Below are 15,466 nucleotides of genomic sequence, written 5' to 3'. Positions count from 1 at the left end.
ATAATGCCACACATCTACAACCATCTGATCTTTGACAAACCTGACAAAAACAAGAAATGGGGAAAGGATTCCCTATTTAATAAATGGTGCTGGGAAAATTGGCTAGCCATAAGTAGAAAGCTGAAACTGGATCCTTTCCTTACTCCTTATACGAAGATTAATTCAAGATGGATTAGAGACTTAAATGTTAGACCTATTACCATAAAAACCCTAGAAGAAAATCTAGGTAGTACCATTCAGGACATAGGCATGGGCAAGGACTTCATGTCTAAAACACCAAAAGCAACGGCAGCAAAAGCCAAAATTGACAAATGGGATCTAATTAAACTAAAGAGCTTCTGCACAGCAAAAGAAACTACCATCAGAGTGAACAGGCAACCTACAGAATGGGAGAAAATTTTTGCAATCTACTCATCTGACAAAGGGCTAATTTCCAGAATCTACACAGAACTCAAACAAATATACAAGAAAAGGAACAGGGTTATTCTTGACACTTCAGCGAGAAGAAAAGTTCAGAACTGTGTGTGCTGTCAGTGGTGCTTTACAATGAAGACAATGGGACAAAGAGGTAGGTTTTCAAAGATTTTATTAAAAAAAACAAAGATACATAACACCAAAACAACACCAGTGGACTTCTCCCCACCTCCCAGTCTGCTGATCAGTACCCTCTCTCCCAGAGCTCCACCTGGATGGTCCTGAGGACCAAACCCTGCCTCTCAGCTGCCTCCTGCCCTATAAACTGGTGACTGCTGTCATCCAGCTTCTGATCTGTTTCATTTAAGACAATAAAAATACTCCCCTCCCCAATTCGCTTAAAAATAATTTTCAAAGATTAAAAACTCATTTGTGTGTGGGTGTGTGTGTTTTTAAATAAGAACTTCAAATGCGGGATATCGCCCTCTTCCCCTAGGCCCAGTTGAGGACTCTGGTGTACCTGCCTCTTCACCCCAGGAAGCCAGCTGCCACTTGGTGCCCCTTGGAAATTTTCAGGAAGTAATTTCTTTTAAATTTCCCCTGCAGTCACAAATTCCACAAACTGCTTGCATAAACACGCTGTCTTCATTATAGGCACCACTCCTCAGCTCTGGAAACCTGATCTCTTTCTGTCAACTAGACCACATGCTTCAGATTCCCTGCAAACAGGGGAGAAAACAAAATTCAAAGTCAGGTAATGTATGTGAATTACACCCCAATAGAGCTATTTTTAAAAAAGCACTTATATTTTGGGGCTTGTTCTCTGCTGCTCTTGGGAACTCTGTGACCTCACCATAAGGAACAAGACCAGAATAGCTTGCTGGATGATGAGGAACAAACGGCCCAGAGACCCCTGTTACCCAGGCAACCACCAGCCAATTACTGGACATGTGATCGAGGCCTTTGACAGCCAGCTGACTGCAGACATTGGGTGTATCCAGTCTGAACCAGAAGAGCCACCCAGCTGAACTCAGCTCAATTGCCAATCTATAGAGTCATGAGCTAAACAAATGGTTAAGTCACACACACACACACATACACACACTCTCTCTCTCTCGTAACACTTTTCAGAGTTCATACTTTACTAACCTCATCAAATCTCATGCTCCCCACCCCCAACTTTTCTTCCTTCCCTTAGCAAGGCATAACCCTCCTAGCATTTTATCTTGTGAGTACCTGTGAAACACGGATTGGGGGTTTTCCTCTGATCTCAGGCCTAAGAGTCTTTGAGGGAAATGTGATCATTTGAAATCCTACAGGACTGGGCTCTGGGAATGAAAAGTTGCTCACTTTGTCCCTCCATAGTCTTTCCCTTGCCACACTTCCCCAAGTAGAAACACTGGACTCCAAATCCTACTGGCCACTTCTCTGAAACAGAAACAATGCTCCCTGAGGGCAGGGCCTGGCTGTCTTACTTCTGGTTGATCTCCAAAGTCTGGCACAGTGCCTCACTCATAGTAGGTGCTCAGTAAATGGCTGAATGAATGGATGAATGAAAGGAAGGAAAGAAAGAAGAAACAAATCAGAAACAAACTACTTGCTTATCTTTTTGTTTTTTTTTTTGTTTGTTTGTTTGTTTTTGTTTTTGTTTTTGAGACAGAGTTTTGCTCTTGTTGCCCAGGCTGTCATACAATGGCGTGATCTCGGCTCACTGCAATCTCTTGCCTCCCGGGTTCAAGTGATTCTCCTGCCTCAGCCTCCTGAGTACCTGGGACTACAGATGTGTGCCACCATGCCCAGCTAATTTTTGTATTTTTAGTAGAGATGGGGTTTCACCACGTTGGCCAGGATGGTCTCGATCTCTTGACCTCATGATCCACCCGACTCATCCACCTGACTCATCCTCCCAAAGTTCTGGGATTACAGGTGTGCCCGGCCTTGCCTATCTACTTTTATTTTTAATTTTAAATTAATCTGCAGTAAAATCGACATTTGTGCACATGCAGATCTGATTTTAAACATATGTAGAGATTCATGACAGAGAGGAATTCCATAACCCCTCAAATGTTGTGCTATCCTTTTGCAATCACATCTTCCTTTCTCTCCCACCACCTGGCAACCACTGATCTGTTCTCCATCACTGTAGTGTTGTCTTTTTGAGAATGCCATATAAATGGAATCAAACAGTCTGTAACCTTTTAAGATAGGCTTTTTTTTTTTTTTTTTTTTTTTACTCAGCATAATGCCGTTGAGATTCATGCAAATTTGTGCATGTATCAATAGAAGTGCATTCCTTTTTTGTACTTACCTTTTACTTTTAACATAATTATAGAATAACAAGAAGTTGCAAAAAAAAAAAAAAAAAAATAGTGCAGCAAGGTCCCACACACCCTTCCCCAGGTTTCCCCACATGTTAACATCTTACATAATTACTGTTCAATATCCAAGTCAGGAAATTGACATTGGTACAATTCACAGATCTTATTAAGATGTCACTAGTTTTACATGCACTCATTTGTGTGTGTATAAGTGTATAATTCTAGGCCATTTAATTACAAGTGTAGATTCATGTAACCTCAACCACAAGCAAGATACGAAACTATTTTATCACCACAAAGATTTCCCGCCTCTACCTCCTTTACAGTCACTCCCATCCCTCCTCCCTCACCATCCCTAAGTCCCGACAACCATTCATCTGTTATCCTTCTCCAAAATTTGGTCATTTTGAGAATGTTATAGAAATGGAACCATAATTATATAAACTTTTGAGATAGATAGGTTTTTTTTTTCACTCAGCATACTGCTCTTAAGATCCATCCAAGTTGTGGTTTGTATCAAGTTTGTTGCTTCTTTTTGCTGAGTAGCACTCCACAGTATGGATGTAGCACAATCTGTTTAACTAGTTATCTGCTGAAGGACACCTGAGTCATTTCCCGTTTTTGTCTATAGAATCAAAGCCACGATGAACATTCACATACAGGTTTTTGTGTGAACATAGTATTCATTTTTTTTTCTGGGACAAATGCTCAACAGAGTAATTGCTGGGAGGTATGGTAGTAGCACGGTTAGCTTTATAAGAAATTGCCAAGTTGTTTTCCAGACTGGTGGTACCATTTTACATTCCCACCAGCAATGTTTGAGTCATTTAGTTTCTCAGCATCCTTGCTGGCATCTGATGTTGGTTTTCATTTTGGCCATTCTGATAGATGTATAGTGATATCACATTATGATCTCAATTTGCATTTTCCCAATGGCTAATGATGTTGAACATCTTTCCATGTGCTCATTTTCTGTCTGTCTGTATATCCTTTTCATATCTCATCTTTTGCCTACTTCCTAATTTTTTTTTTTCTGTTGAGTTTGGAAAGTTCTCTCTCTCTCTCTCTCTATATATATATATATAATTTTTATTTTTTTGAGACAGAGTCTCACTCTGTCACCCAGGCTGGAGTGCAGTGGTGCGATCTCGGCTCACTGCAAACTCTGCCTCCCAGGTTCAAGCGATTCTCCTACCTCAGCCTCCCTAGTAGCTGGGATTACAGGCATGTGCCACCATGCTCGACTAATTTTTGTATTTTTTGTAGAGAGGGGGGTCTCACCATGTTGGCCAAGCTGGTCTCAAACTCCTGACCTCAAATAATTCACCTGCCTCAGCCTCCCAAAGTGCTGGGATTACAGGTGTGAGCCACTGCACCCGGCCTTTTATATATTTTAGATACAAATCTGTTGTTTGATATATGATTTGCAAATATCTCAGTATGTAACTTATCTTTTCATTCTCTTAACAGGGTCTTTTGTAAAGCAGAAGTTGATTTTGATGAGGTCCAATTCCTTATCAATTTTTTTTCTTTTTTTGGATCATGCTTTTGGTGTTTCAACCTCCTAACCTCAAAAAAATCTCTGGATAATCTTTGATTCTTCATCTCTTAGTTCACACCTTCTTCACATCTTATGAGTTGTGAAGCCTAACCTCAAGATGTCTCTCCAATCTGTCCCCTTCTTTCTGTTCCACTGTCTCTCTGCTTTAGTTACACCTCTTGTTACTCAGGTCACTGCGACAGCCTCTTATCTGGTCCTCCTGCTTCTCGAGCTAGTCCCTGCACAGTTGCTATCTGTGATCACATTCCTTCTCTGCTCAAAAAGACTTTAGCAGGCCGGGCGTGATGGCTCATGCCTGTAATCCCAGCACTTTGGGAGGCTGAGGCGGATGGATCACCTGAGGTTAGGAGTTCAAGACCAGCCTGGCCAACATGGTGAAACCTCGTCTCTACTAAAAATACAAAAAAATTAGCCGGGTGTGGTGGTGGGTGCCTGCAGCCCCAGCTACTGGGGAGGCTGAGGCAGGAGAATTGCTTGAACCTGGGAGGTGGAGTTTGCAGTGAGCTGAGATCTGAGATGGTGGCATTGCACTCCAGCCTGTGTGACAGAGCGAGACACCGTCAAAAAAAAAAAAAAAAAAAAGACGTTAGCAGCTCCCGACCTACCACCTATGAATGAAGTCCAACTCCTTAGCGTAAATGGGCCCTATCCATGCTTTCCTGTTTCCACACTGTGGCTTGTGTTGTTGCCTCAGCTGAGGACAACCTACAGGGGACGCTGGTGTGAAGTGAGGGTCCTTCCATCTGTAAGTATAGCCAGAGCTAGGGGAATGAGTGAATGCAAGGATGAACAAAATTCCATGTCAAAGCATTCCAACAACGCATGTTCACAGGGAGGAAAGGTGGGTGCTGTACTCTCTGCTGCTCCACCTCACGCTCCAGTTACATTTGGAGGCAATAAAGAAAAACAACAGAAATAATTTTCACCAAAAGTTGACGATGAGCAACGTTGAATTGGGATAACAATAGAAAAGCAAGCTTAAATAACGTCCATTGTTTTCCCCTCACATCTAGCTTTTCCAGCAGTGGGTGGCAGCCTGAGAACATTCTAAAGGCCAGCACAGGTTGGGGTCTAGGGAGACAAGAAGTTCAGATCACAGGGGGCAGACTCAATTGCCTAGAGAGGCCAAGAATATACTGTTTGTAAAGCAGGCTGGGGGCAAGACATAAGGGGCCCTCTTGATCCTTTTTTCATTTTCTTACTTTGAATCATCACGTAAGTGTAAGAAATACTTTCCTTTTTTTCTTAACTCTGCCACAGAAGAAAACAAAACCAAGACAGTGTGAATGGAAACTCTCACTTGGCCTAGAGTATGAGCTACAAAAGGGACTGGTGGGGCCTGGGGCAAAGAGGAAGGTACCTGCTGACAAAGTGGGCAGCTGCTGCTCAGCTCCAGCCACTCACCACTGTGCAGGCCTGTGGGCCCCATGGGACCGAGTCCTTCCATTTTCCAAGAGAAGTCCAAATTTCACATTTTTATGCAATTTCCACTGTGTTAAATGTGGGCAAATGACTGACATTTTAAAAGAATATCATATGAGGCATCAAGATGAGTGGCCAAACCAAACAATTTTGGAGGCGAGATGTAGCTTGTGGACTCCCAGTTTGTGATTTCCGGTTATCTCTGAAACAGTCCTGATTTATACCTAAGGTACCCCATTTCACTCTCAACTATCCTGGTTTGGACAGTAAACTATATTGTTACTCTAGCTCTGATGTACAAGGAGTATTGAACTGGGACTCAGGGGGCTGGGTTCTGCTGAACCACTGGTTGACTCATTTGTTTATCAATTTATTCAATAAACGTTTATGGAGTGTCTGCTCTGTGCCAGGTACTTTGTTAGGTGTTGATGAACAATCTCTTTAGTCTTCCTTTTTTTAATTCATATATTTTAGTTTTAGAGCAGTTTTAAGTTTCTAGAAAAACTGAAAAGAAAGTACAGAGAGCTCTCATATATTTCCTTCTCCTTCCCCTACAGGCAGTTTCCCCTATTATTAACATCTTGCATTAGTGTGGTACCTTTATTATAGTTAGTGAATGGATACTGATACATTATCATTAACTTAAGTCCACTGTTTACATTAAGATTCGCTTTTGGTCTTGCACAGTTCTATGAGTTTTGAAAAGTATATAATGTTATGCATCCACCATTAGAGTATCATGCAGGAGTAGTTTCACTGCCCTCAAAATCACCTGTGTTCCATGGACTCATCCCTCCCTTCCTTTCCCTGAAGCCCGGCAACCACTCATCTTTTTACTGTCCTATGGTTAGAATCATACAGTATGTAACCTTTCCGGACTGGCTTCTTTCAAGATGCATTTAAATTTCTTCCATGTCTTTTTGTGGCTTGATAGCTCATTTTTTCTTAGTGCTGAATAACAGTCCATGGTCTGGATGTACCACGGGTTTATCCATTCACCTATTGCAAGACATCTTGGTTGCTTCCAAGTTTTGGCAATTGTGAATAAAGCTGCTATAAACATTTGTGCAGGGCTGGATAGTGGCTCATGCCTGTAATCCCAGTGCTTTGGGAGGCTGAGGCGGGAGGATCACTTGAGGCCAGGAGTTCAAGACTAGCCTGGGCAAAATAGTGAGACCCTGTCTCCACAAAATAAAAAGATTAGCTGGGTGTGATGGCACACCCCTGTAGTCCGAGCTACTCAAGAGGCTGGGGCAAGAGGATCGCTTGAACCCAGAAGGTCAAGGCTGCAGTTAGCTATGATTGTGCCACTGTACTCTGGCCTGGGCGACAGAGTGAAACACTGTCTCAAAACAAAACAAAACAAAAGAAAACAAACAAACAAAAAAAAACCCCAAACAAACAACAAAAAAGACCTGCAAACATTCATGTGCACGTTTTTGTGTGGACATGAGTTTTTAATTCATTTGGGTAATTACTAAGGAGTGTGATTGCTAGATTATGTGGTAAGAATATGTTTACTTTTGTAAGAAACTACCAAAATGTCTTCCCAAGTGACTGTACCATATTGCATTCCTACCAGCAATGAATGAGAGTTCTTGTAGTTCTACATCCTTAACAGCATCTGGTGCTGTCAGTGTCTTGGATTTTAGCCATTCTAATATATATGTAATGGTATCTCATTTTAATTTGCAATTCCTTAGTGACACATGATATTGGGCATCTTTTCACATATAGTCTCTGACTTAAGATGTTTCCACTTAATGATAGTACAAAAGTAATACACATTCAGTACACTCCTCAACTTATGATGGGGTTACATCTAGATAATCCCATCATAAGTTGAAGATACTGTAAGTTGAAAACATACTTTCCACTTATATTTTCCACTTACAATGGATTTATTGGGACATAACCCCACTGCAATAGGCAGAGGAGCATCTGCACTTACTTGCCGACTGTATATCTTCTTTGGTGAGGTGCCTATTAATATCTTCTGTCCATTTTTATTTAAAAAAATTTTTTAAAAATTTTTTGTAGAGATGAGGTCTTGCTATGTTGCCCAAGCTGGTTTTGAACTCTGGGCCTCAAGCAATCCTTCCTCCTAGGCCTCCCAAAGTGCTGGGATCACAGCCAGGAGCCACCACACCCCAAAAATGGGCTCGCTTTTGCCCATTTTTTAAAATTTAATTTTATTTTTTTGAGACAGAGTCTCGCTCTGTTGTCCAGGCTGGAATGTAGTAGTGTGATCATAGCTCACTTCAGTCTTGACTTCTTGGGCTCAAGTGATCCTCCCACCTCGGCCTTCCGAGCAGCTGGGACTACAGGCACATGCTACCATATCTGGCTAATTTTTGTATTTTTTGTGGAGACAGGGTTTCACCATGTTGCCCAGGCTAGTCTCAAACTCCTGGACTCAAGCAATCTGCCCACCTTGGCCTCCCAAAGTGCTGAGATTACAGGAGTGAGCTACTGCACCCAGCCTCTTTTGCCCATTTAAAAATTGAGTGTTTTCTTATTGGTGAGTTTTAAGAATTCTTTGTATATTTTGGATAGAACTCTTTTACTGGATATGAATTTTGCAAATATTTCTCCCAGTCTGTGGTTTGTCTTTTATTCTCTTAATCTTTTTAATGTGGAGCAGTGTGGTCCAATAGAACTTTCTTGGATGATGTGACCATCCTACAGCTATGCTGCTCAATATGGTAGCCACTGGTCACATGTGGCTATTGAGCACTTGAAATATGTCTAGTGCAAGTGCGGAACATAATTTTATATTTTGTTTAATTTTAATGAACTTAGCCACATGTGGCTAGTGGTGAGGCTATATTGGACAGAGCAGACATAGAACAGTCCTCTTGTGCCTTTTTTTCCCTTCATGACGTTGAGTAGGGGTCATCCTTATTCCTCCTTTGTTTACAACCTTCCTTTTCAATCTATTAGCAAGTCCTGTAATAGATTTCAATCTATTAGCAATCTCCAAAATAGATTCCAAATCTACCTCCTTTTTTCCACCCTTCACTGCTGCAACTGTACCCCAAACTATTCTTGCCCTTTACATGGATGATTCTAATAGCCTCAAGACTGGTCTCCTTGCTTCCTTCCTTGTCTCCTACAACCTATGCTCTATATAGCAACGAGAGTATTTTGTTAATACTTAGGTCAGACCGCATCACTCCTATGCTCAAATCCCTCTAACAGCCTCCAATCACAATAAAATCTAAGTTACTCACCTGCAGGCGCTGGTCCCTTGCCTCCTGTCTCCTACCACCACCCTCCTTGCTCACATGAATCTTTGTGTGGCTTGAACACAGAAATCATTTTTCCCTCTTAGGGCTTCTCCTGTCTTTGAACTTGCTCTTCCTTCTGCCTGGAATGCTCTGTCCTGGCTATCCCCATTTCCAACTCTTCTCATCACCTTTGTCACCTTGAGTCGACAGGTCTCAATCCCAAAGTCACTTCTGAGAGACCTTAGGACCACCCAAGCTAAGGAGCCACCCCCTTATTCACCCCTTTTCTGTCACACGATTCTGTTTTATTTTCTTGAATTCATTTAGCACACAGAAAACTTCTTGTGTGTTTTTTTCCTTATTTGCTCACTGTTGGCTTCCTCTCACCAGCTCTATGAGGGCAGGGACCTTGTCTGCTGTCTTGGTCATTACTCTACTGTTAGCACCCTCAGTAGTGCCCAATGCCTAGTAGGTGCTCAGTACCCATTGATTGAAGGAAAAGACATCTGTAGAGCTACAGGGCAGCGATCAAGCACTTTCCCACTAAATTCCCAGAGGCTTAAAGCTTGGTCATTGCTCTTAAGGACCTTATACATGTGGTTAAGGTGAGCAAACGCATGCTAACAAAAGGAGAACCAGGCTAGGATACATAAATTCTGAACACAATCAGCATCACAGCAGTTTGGAGGCATGCTGGTGTGATCTCAGGAACCCTTGGAGGTTGGGTGACACCACAAAGGAACAGAGAAGTGAATTTAGGACTGTTGAAAAGTGTTTCCAAAACTTCTGTCACATGAATACCTCTTTTAGGAATGTTTTTATATCTACTTAACAGCTGTATTAATAGTCACCATGATATATACCTATATCTATATCTATATACACACACACATATATATATACACACACACACATATACATATATATAAAATCTATTTTTATTTTTTGGGGGGTATTAACTCACTTTTAAACTTCAGGCCGAGCCCAGTGACTCACGCCTGTAATCCCAGCACTTTGGGAGGCCGAGGTAGGAGGATCCCTTGAGCCCAGGAGTTCGAGACCAGCCTGGGGAAAATAGGGAGTCCCTGTCTCTATTAATTTTTAAAAAGAAATTTTAAAAAATAAGAAAAAAACTTTAATATCTATTTTGGCCTCATCTATCATAAGCAGCAATAATAATAATAATAATAGACAACTTGCTTGTTACATGTTAAAGCATATGTTAAGATAAATATGACTATTAAAATTAAAAATGTCTTTGTGTCACCTCAGATTGTCTGTCATATAGAGGAACATGAGGCACATCTTGAGAAAAATCATTGTAGGGATTACTCTTGGGCAGCCGGTGTCCAGGCTGTCCTGCTGCTGGCAGGCTCTGGTATCTGAGAATCTTAGATGGTGTGCACCCCCACTCTCATCCAGCTATTCAGCTCCCTCAGTTGACTCAATCGGTCCATTTTTCTGTCCATTTATTGCCTAAGCCTTTGCCGTTGTCTACAATGGCCTAGGCCCTGTGCTGGGTGCTGGGGTCACAGAGGGGATCAAGACAGTTCTTGCTGTGACGAGTTCTCGGCCTAGTGAGGAAGACATATATGGAGGCAAACACATAGTCCATAGTAGCAAGGTGATACAATTCTAGTATGTACAGAGTGTTGTGGGCAGAAAAAGAGGGCACAGAAGTTTCACAGAGCAGGTGGTTTATTGAAGGGCAAAGGAGGGAAGAATGTTCCAGGCAGCAGGAACAGAGCAGGATGTATAAAGTCAACTGCAAAGTTTTTGAGGTCAGGATACAGGATGAAGATCAGGGACGGGGGCAATGCAGCTGGAGAGGTGGCCAGAGGCCATATCAAGGCCAGGGCCTTATCTGAGAGGCCATGGGGAGCCTCTGAGAGATTGTCAGGAAAGCAGGGGATCTGGTGGGATCCAGGGCTAGAGCAAGATTTCCAGCTGCTGCCCCATCATGGCCAGGTTCAAGGACTTCATTTTCTACCTGGGAACAATTGCAGTACCAAGGGTTCCTATGAAGCCTTGGGCATGTGTCGATATGGATGGCTAGTTTAATTTTTAGCTCTTAATGGTCAACTGCATTGCTTGCCTTGGAATGTAGATTCCTCCTGTCATCAGAGAGCCTTTTATTGACAATTAAGTAATACCGCCAATTACCACTTGTCTGCCTCTGACCTGAATTAGAACCTGAGGTTGTGGATTAATCCCACCAGGCTTCTGACGTTTACAGGATACCAGCACTTAGAGGATATTACCCTGATAGTTAGGGTGCTCTGGTCTTAGCTCTCAAGGCGCTACTGCAGTCTCAAACGGAATCGAAGCAATTTCTAAAATAGCCTATGATTCATTTTTTCTCCCCTCCTGTGCCTAAATCTGCTGGCTTCATGTGGAGGGATGGGCACAAGTAACTGTAGAGGTGACATCACAGGAGTGGGCTGCTTGCCTGCCAGCCAGCTTGTGGAGCTGGGCCCCGGCAATTGTCTATCTGCTGGGCTGGGCAATGCCTCCCAGCCGTTTTGGAGACAGAGCTCCGAGGTTCTTTGGTCGATGTGCCTTCTCCACATTTCTTTTTCTCAGACAAAAATTCTGGGCTGGGAAATCCAGGATAATGGGAATAGCAGTGGTAGGAGGAATAATACAGCCTTACATCTGTATAATGCTTTAGAGTTTGAAAGCTATTTGCTCTATTTTGCCCCACCCAAACACCAGTGGGAAATGGAAGCTGGGATTTTCGACTTGAACTGGAGACCAACTCTCGCTCTCTGGCACAAAAAACCTAAATGCTAACATCCCCTATTCACCTCAAGGCATATCATGATTAGGCCTTGGATGCCACCAGAAGGTCAGAGAGGCTCCCTTCAGCTTCTAGGTGCTTCCTGGAAGATAAATTCTCCAGGACAAATTGCCTGGCAGGCACAATCTATTAACTATGCCATCCTGATTGAGCCAGCAAGTAGTGCCAGTCTCAGCACTGCCAACTCCTTCTGCACACCCTGGTTTACAGTCCCAGTGGTCCCAAAGACCTTTACTGGAGCCAAAGGCACAGTCGCTAACTGTGGAGCCCTGAAGGTAGGGTGTGTCACAAACATCTGGAAGTGTCAACAGCTGCCAGAGAGCTCAAGGGCCTGTGAAAAGAAAACCCACAATTCAAGTAACATCAGCTATCACTGTGGATCCTGAAGCGAAGGGTCACTGAGCCCAGCCGTGAACAGCTGAAGAGTGGGTTAGAGGGATTCTTTTCTTGGAGGAGCCATAAAAATTGTTCTGTGGTGGTGTCATGATTGCTTTGTGATCATTCAGCATGTGAGCCCAGCATGGCTTGGTGTCCCCAGTGCCTTATTGCCATAGTGAACCTGAGAAGTCTCCTCTGGCCCAGCTCCCCTCCTGTGATCTTCCCCAGGATCATGGTCGCCAGGCTGGAAGCCAAAAGAGTGGCATACTCTTGATTGGCCTTCCTGGTTTTAGATTAGATTTCAGTGTCACTAGTGTGCATGTATGTGTCGGGGGATGAGGGTGGGGGTTGGAAGCAGTGAGCCATAGATGCTCAGCAATATTGCGAGAGCAGCAGGTGCTCCTGCTATTGTTGCTGCCATAGCTGCCACCACCACCACTATCACCAAAATGAATCCAGGATGACCTTGTGTAAGACCACAGTTGCTGGTCAGTGCCATGAAAATGTCATCTATGTAAACCAAGATGCTTGTACTTGGGCAGTTCTGTCTGTCAGAAATCTTGGTGGGGTATAAAAGTGACCCTCTTGAAAGTTGAATCTGTAAATCTGTATGTAGAAAGTGACTGTCAGAACAGAACATCACCACCTCCAAAGCAGAGAGCCCTCCCAGAACTTGTTTTCCAGCTCACGGCAGAAATGTGCACCTATGAAAGTAGATTAAGAATCACCGTCTCAGCCTGTTTTAGAGATGTGAATAAAAATCTTGGCTTGGGACTGCCTTCTCTCTGGTTGACTGATTTTTCAATTGATTTGTATTTATTAGCTAATGAAATTAAAGTTGTAAAAATGATAACAGAAACACAATAAATCTCTCCCACAACTGGCTGTTTCTATGTCACTATGGTGCATTCCTCACTTTGATTACTTCAAAGTCTATTATTTTGTTTTCAATTATTCTGTTTTTCTGGCACTGGGGAAAATCAATTTGTTTTATTTTCTCTTATTCATGCACTCAATTATGCTCTTCGGGCACATTTAATCACTTTGATGTTTTCATTTTATGGCCCGTCTCTAGGCACTTCAGCTGCATTGCTGCCAATGGGCAAGCAGGACTAATTTGCATGTCACAATAGACTTGAAATTCTAACTCAATTTAGAAATCTTTGTGAAATCTCCCTCCACAATGTGCTTGGAGCTGCAAAGAGGCAGAAGAATGTTGGCAAACCAGGAGCCTGTAAAGATGCTTTCCTTTCTCAAAAGACTATGAGCTCCTGCATGACCCGACCGTGGCTTGGGGAAGTCCCTGTCCAGGTACAGCAGAAAACCATGGGATGGGAGGTCTGCAGACCTTCCTCTGGAACTCTGTGGTGAGAATCCTGCAGCAGCTGCCCCTCTGTGGCAAGGCCAAGGAGGCTAGGCCAACTCACTCTGGCAGAAAATGACTCTTAGCACTGCTGGATTTGGTGGCTGTGCTCAAGACAGCACCTGAATCTCAGTTGGCTAAAGGGCTTCCGGGTAGACTGACAAAGTTGTCAACAGTTAGGCATTCCAAAACCCTGAGTGGTTTACCTTATTTTTCCTAATAATTTCCAACCTTCCTTCTACCCTTTGATCATTTTAGAGCTAGAAGCTGGAGGGGAATGAGCAATACAATTGCTTTGGGCATGTACTTTGGGCACACAAGCAAAAAACGCTTAATTAAACATATTAGAGGCCTCCAACTACTCTTTGAATATTCTTGGTTTGTTTATGTAACCATCAGCAGCTCTGCCAGGCAGAAGGAAAATTCCTTATTTCCTCTTCTAAGCTTTGGGTATGATCCTCAGTGTTTCAGGTGGAATCCTAGCTTCCGTACTTACCTGCTGTGTGACTTTGTACAGGCTAATTAACTTCCCTAGGCCTCAGTTCCTACATCTATTAAATGGAGCTAATAATATTATATATATTAGAGACCGATCTGCTTCCTAAACTTCTATACTGTCAAGAGTTTGGCCATATTCACATACTGCCTATGTGGACTTTTCTTATACAGACATTAAAAAAAACCCAGCCTCATCCTAAGCAATATCTTTGGAACCAAAGAGTTTGATCTGATGATTATATTTCTTTTTAATACACATTGAAACATATATCTATATTGAACATACTAAATCCATTTCGCTTGGGGTCTTTGATCTTGCTTGTCTCTTCATCTAGAATGTACTTCACTATCATTTTTTTTTTTTTAAAGACAGGGTCTCACTCTATTGCCCAAGCTGGAGTGCAGTAGTGCAATCATGGCTCACTGCAGCCTTGACCTCCTGAGCTCTATTGATCCTCACATCTCAGCTCCCAAGTAGTTGGGACTACAGGTATGCGTCATCACACCCAGCTCAGTTTTACATTTTTTTTTGGTAGAGACAGGGTTTTGCCATGTTGCCCAGGCTGGTCTCAAACTCCTGGGCTCAAGTGATCCGCCTGCCTCAGCCTCCCAAAGTGCTGGGATTACAGGTGTGAGCTACCATGCCCAGCCGAATGCAAATTTTGTAAATCTCCTTCCCTCATTTCATTAATCTCTGTTTCCAAATGTCACCGCCTCAGAAAGGTCTTTACTGAATAGCATCCCTCATAATTTATCAGTAAACAACATTAAATATTTAGTTAGTTGTTTATTGTCTATCTTCCACACCAGAATGTAATCTCCATGAGGGGCAAGGACTTTATTTGGCCTATTTCCTTTATTATTTTAAGAGACAGTGTCTCAGTATGTTGTCCAGGCTGGTCTCAAACTCCTGGGCTCAATCGATCCTCCTGCCTCAGCTTCCTGAGTATTTGGAACTATCAGCCCACATCACTGTGCCTGGCTTATCTATTCTATTGACTTCTGTGTTGCCAGTGTCCAGAGTAGGGCCTGGCACATATTAACACTAAATGGTTACTATTAGGCTTCCCTTTCATTCCACGAGGGTGGTGTCAAAGAAGGCAGAGTAGAAAGCCAGGACTTTCCATCTTTGCTCAATGGCAAGGAGGCCCACCCACTGCTGTGTCAGTAGAGGCCAAATGGGGAGCAATAAAAAGGTGCCGTTCCCATTTTTGGCCAGAGTGGTATCAGTAGAGGTCTACTGGAGAGCCTGAATTTTACTCCATCCAGCAATACTGAGGTGCCCTTCTTCTCCCCAGGGTGTCAATGGTGGCTGAGTAGGGAACCTAGGCTTTTACTCCCCACCTGGAGTAGTGCCCTCCGCCCCTGCCAGCATGTATTACTTTTTTTTTCCTGACTACAAAAATAATACACGTTCATGGTAGAAATTTTGAAAAATACAGAAACAGCTTAAAAAAATAAAAATCATCTATAATTCCATTT

General features: G+C 42.8%; 1 protein-coding gene across 2 annotated transcripts in view; it reads right to left on the bottom strand.

Moving 5' to 3' along the window:
• Positions 1-569: 569 nt before the first annotated feature.
• The window catches only part of HDAC8 (histone deacetylase 8), a 265,909-nt gene continuing 251,012 nt past the window's right edge, over positions 570-15,466 (bottom strand). For both annotated transcript variants that reach the window (XM_023202115.1, XM_023202116.1), the window contains one exon: positions 570-1,133. In XM_023202115.1, coding sequence (XP_023057883.1) covers positions 1,111-1,133 — 23 coding nt within the window. In that variant the 3' untranslated portion in view covers positions 570-1,110. The remainder of the gene's footprint in view (positions 1,134-15,466) is intronic.

Source organism: Piliocolobus tephrosceles, chromosome 12 (genome assembly GCF_002776525.5).
Source record: "Piliocolobus tephrosceles isolate RC106 chromosome 12, ASM277652v3, whole genome shotgun sequence".
NCBI classification, from domain to species: Eukaryota; Metazoa; Chordata; class Mammalia; order Primates; family Cercopithecidae; genus Piliocolobus; species Piliocolobus tephrosceles.
Note: the sequence above shows the minus strand (reverse complement) of the source record. Positions and strands in the feature narration are given on the sequence as shown.